The 4,600-nt window shown below is 51.3% G+C and overlaps 1 protein-coding gene across 1 annotated transcript; it reads right to left on the reverse strand.

Moving 5' to 3' along the window:
• Nucleotides 1-1,027: 1,027 nt before the first annotated feature.
• CSUI_008167 (uncharacterized protein) lies at nt 1,028-4,600 on the reverse strand. Its single transcript, XM_068068303.1, has one exon. The coding sequence runs from the start codon at nt 2,992-2,994 to the stop codon at nt 2,740-2,742; it is 255 nt and encodes an 84-aa protein (XP_067919720.1). The 5' UTR covers nt 2,995-4,600; the 3' UTR covers nt 1,028-2,739.

The raw sequence follows: 4,600 nt of genomic DNA on the forward strand, positions 1-4,600 counted from the left end.
TGCGCGGCCTTAACTCTCCCGTTTTCAACAGGAGCGCAAATCTTTGACTAACGCAGCGTGGCCCCTCCACTCTATTCATTCCTTCCTAGAACATTAAATTAAATTCCACTTAACTTAACTCATTAAACACTTTAAGTTCGTTCGCGCACCCTCGGGTGCCACCGCACTTCCCACAGCGTTCTCCACGAATGTGACGACACTTCACTTTATCTCACCGAGCCAACACTTCTCAGTTTATCCACAAACTTAAGAACAATATTGACTGTTTGTTCCCTTGTGGGAACATTGCACACGTTGTTACCACGTTACCACCTCTTAAGGCGGGTCGCCCGCCTCGCTAGTCCCGCGTCCGGCTAGCTACCCTAGCTGGACTAGAGCTGGCTACAATTGCACTGACTACGACTAGCTAACTACTCTAAGTGTTATTTATTCTACTATTATGCGTGTTACCTATTGTATTTGCTTTGTGTTATATTAGTGATATACTATTGTGCTTAGTTGGTTCGTGCTACCTATTTATTCAAGGTGTACACTCACTGTTGTTACCCTTAGATATTACTATGCTAATATGTGCTGTGTGTTATTGATTTATTTAGTCAGTATGCTAAGTGTTTACTCTGAGGAAAATATTTCTAACATGTCAAAAAATGATTCATTGAACAATACGATGCTACTCCGAGCGTGTTGAATTGTTCTAAGTTGTTTGCTATGGTAGTTCGCGTCAGAGCGCGTAGTGCTCTGACACTTTAGGTATCGTTAGCTGCGCGAGGAAGGAGGCTTTCGTCCTGCTGAGCACCGTCTCCCGAGTTTCTTCGCTTCAGGTGCCTGCTGTGGTACCACTTGCCCGGTCTCTGCTTGTCTCAGATTTTGGAGGGGCATGTTTGGTCTCATTCTTCGATTGCAGGGTTCGTTCTAAACGCGGTCGACGAAATTTGCCCTTTTGGTTCGGTCGTCTCTCTCGTGCCCATCCTTGCGCCTGACGACTCCTCTTTCCTTTCTTGCGGATGGTTTTGCGCTACCTCGCGACCCCCGATGCGGAGCCCTATGCTGTTGACTGAATGGCTGGAAGGGAACTTGCATACCCAGGCGCGAGAGGTAGAAGCGGATGTACTACGACTTTCTCAACTTTCATCACAAAGGTGGTTGGGCGCAAACTTCAGGGATGAAACCAAACACCGAATTAAGCAAGGGTTTGAGGTTTAGCAGAGAAAAAAAAGTAAAAAGCAAATCACACGCAGCAACACTCCCCACACTAGTCTCCACACTTCACCAACATTCGCAAACACTTCGTGGCAACTCCGCCGCCCACTCGAACCGTCGCTGACTCGCAGCCAAGCAAGGTCGTGAATTCTCCAACACTCAATCAGAGAACCACTCGTTCTCAACTCGGGACCCAGCAGAACTGCTCGTTATCCGTGAAAAGATACATTATTCTTCTCTGTTTAGAAGGTGCTCAGCCCTCAGGTCGCCCATGGCTCCCTAGGGCTGGGCTGGGTGCGTCCGGCGTGCACCGCGCGCAGCTGCCGTGCAGTAAAGAGCTCTAGTTTTAGCCGTCGCGCGCAATGATTATAATAACTAAATAGAGCTCCTACTAGGACCGAATGACTCTTCTAAAACCACCGCATAATAATGATTATGGTAACTAGCTAAAGCTCCTACAATAGCCGAATGACTATTCTAAAACCACCGGTGCGCAATCATTAATTTCCTAAATGACTACGGATGTCTAGCTTCGCCGCGGTCGCTGTGCTAACTGACTGTCCGCTACCGAGACTTGAAGTTGACTCGATACATAACTCATGTAGAATGAGATAAACATGAAAATAAGGAGAGAACAAGAAATGACTCAAAAAAGAAATAAAAGAGCTGAAGGCTAGAAAATAATAGGTCGAATAAAACGAAAGAGAGTAACGCACCTGTTGGAGCGCATTGGTCTGACATCGTGTCCTTGAAAGAGAGCTGCCGGTCACCTTGCGGGAGCCCTGCAACGGAATGAGCTCGTAGTCGGGAAAGATCCTACCTCCGGAGTCTGATTTCCTCTCCCAGAGCTCCTTACTATCTTCATCTTGGAAGAGGGGCGTAGGCGAGAGCGCGTCAACCTGGGGGTGTTGCGATCCCTTCGAGTGCTCCAGAACGAAGTCAAGCTCCCGCAGGCGGAGCGCCCACCTTGCAAGTCTTTCCTTCCTGGCCGTATGCACCGGCTAAAGAGAGTGTAGTGGGTTTGACTTTGTCTGCTCTGGAGGGTGTAATGAATATGAACTGTCCGGGCACTGTGATGGTTCTAGTGCTCAACGGAGAGACCAGCCCGCACCGACGTTAACTGCACGATTGCGCACGCGCAGGAGGAACTAGAGAGGCCCACCCCAGTAGCGGGGAACAGCACGGCACAGTTGAGAGTACTGGTGCTACCTTGGTTGCGTCCTGGACACAGCGAGAGGAGACCGGTTTACAGGATGCACCACGGACCTTCTCTTCGAACTGTGACCAAGGGACGCTTGGGGCACACGGTCCTCATCAGTGAACTTTCTGAACAGAGCGAGGCACAGTCTGCAGTCAAAGCGAAAGTTTCGGAAAGTAGCAAGACCAGGCCTCCTTTCGTGACATTGACTTCGGGCGAGCCAGCCGTTGCTGGAGCTGCAAAGCCACTGCCCGCTGTCCATACTGCTCTTTAACCACTGCTACGCCGCTCCTACAACTGGGCGACGGGTCTCTGCCGTGCGTGGCCACGGTCGCTACCTTTCAGAGTCCGAAAAAGAAGCAGGACACCTCCGGAGCTGAACGGCTTTTCCTGTCGGGATTATAGTGGAACCACATGTAATGGCCGCTGCTTTCTATTCGAAGGAGCACTTCTGTTCTTCGACCTCCCCACGGCTGCTTGCCCGGACCAGTCAGACGCACAACGGCAGCACGCATGAGCGCATTGCGGAGAGCGGCCAAGGGCGACATGCGAAACACAGCACACCCGGCGCCTTCGAGGAGACTCACGGCGGGCATTACACGCTCGACTTCGTGTTCATCTCATCTCGGCCATTATGACGCAAAGGCAGGACGAAAGCGAGCTGAGGTCACGATGGGGCGGGCGGCCTGGCATACGAGAGCGTGTTGGTGATGGGAGCCAGAGTAATCGCCATTACGTGTCGGACCGCGTGGCAGACGTGCCGCGAACGAGTCATGTGCACGGAAGAGTGTTTAGGAGTGCGGCGTGCCCGCGTTCCCAGCAGCATTCGCGCGTTGGTCCGAAGGCGGAAATAGAGCCCCTGAGTTTGTGATTCTGTAACTTTGTGGCAGCTGAACGCAGCCCATCTCTCATCGGAACGCCATCTCCCTCCAGGGGAGGGCGAAGTTGCTTGTTTCCTTTATGTAGCCTGTGCTCGCTGACTCGTGAGGGTTATCACGAGAATGATAATCCACCACCAGGGAAGGCTTAGAACCGAAGACAACATCCTGACAGTGACCATACTACAGAAGGCAAGGTAACTCGCAAGCGTCGTTTACCCCCTCAACAGCCCGGACCAATCAATCTTTTCAGGATGCCCGCACTTACGGGACTCTCTTGTACGGCGGAATTCGTGTACTCCACTATGGAACGATGGAGACGCCTCACCGCAGTCATGTTACGGACTTGTCTAGTAGACTGGGGTGANNTGTGCAAGGGAAGATGTCAGTGACCAGTCCCACCCGAAAGTAGCAGTTGGTTTCCAGTACGGGTTGCCATCCTTATCATGCCAGCAGGTCGCTGGGTATTCCGTAGGAAAGTAAAGTTTATATTACCACCCCAAAGGGACTGAATCTGGCAATAACAATCACCGATATCCACACAACAAACAAAACGGATTCGCCTGGCACCAGCAGACCCTGAACCACGCACACGTACACTCCATCATCGTACGACGTTCGTGTGGCTTCGGACGTTCTTTTGACAATCCGCCGGACTATAAACGACAAGACAATTAGACTCCGGCAAAAACAGCTGTGAATGGGTCCTGGCTAATCTTCAGCAGTTCGCATATTACTAATACCTGCAGGCTCCACATCCCACAGCAACTACGTCATGGAAAAAACGCCCTCTCCCGCAGCACCGATCCGTTTCAATGCCTCCTCCTGCCTCCTCTTCGCCACCGTGCCCTAGTTATCGCTCAAATAAACCTTCTCCACGGAGGACACGTACGCTATCGTCAAGAGTAGATGGGGCGCAGTGCATACATATCACCATCTTACACTACGCGCAACAGCGTCACTACTCCAGCAACGACAGACAATCCACTTGTGTAGAAAAGACTTCATCATACCCACAACTGATCATCTCTTCTTCAAGCAAGGCACCAAACAACGATGGCTTCCTCTTTCCTTCGGGACGTCGGCCAGTCACCGGCACGGGTGCGGGTCGTCACGCTCAGGTAGGCCGAGTGGGTGGGGTAGGCAGCGATGTCGAATGAATGAAGGGAGCAACAGAATCGGATGGTAAGAATACCTTCCTCTAGACGACTGCCGTCAACGTCCAAATCTGTTACCATTATTACTACTGATACCCGTTCGCTTGTTGCCGAAGTCATAATGACAACGTGCGGAGGCAACAACACTCGATCTTTTCGATAACAAA

This window comes from Cystoisospora suis (assembly GCF_002600585.1).
Source record: "Cystoisospora suis strain Wien I chromosome Unknown contig_4504, whole genome shotgun sequence".
Lineage (NCBI taxonomy): Eukaryota > Apicomplexa > Conoidasida > Eucoccidiorida > Sarcocystidae > Cystoisospora > Cystoisospora suis.

Coding starts and splice junctions, on each gene's coding strand:
- CSUI_008167 (XM_068068303.1), bottom strand. CDS start 2,994: ATGCCCGCCGTGAGTCTCCTCGAAGGCGCCGGGTGTGCTGTGTTTCGC.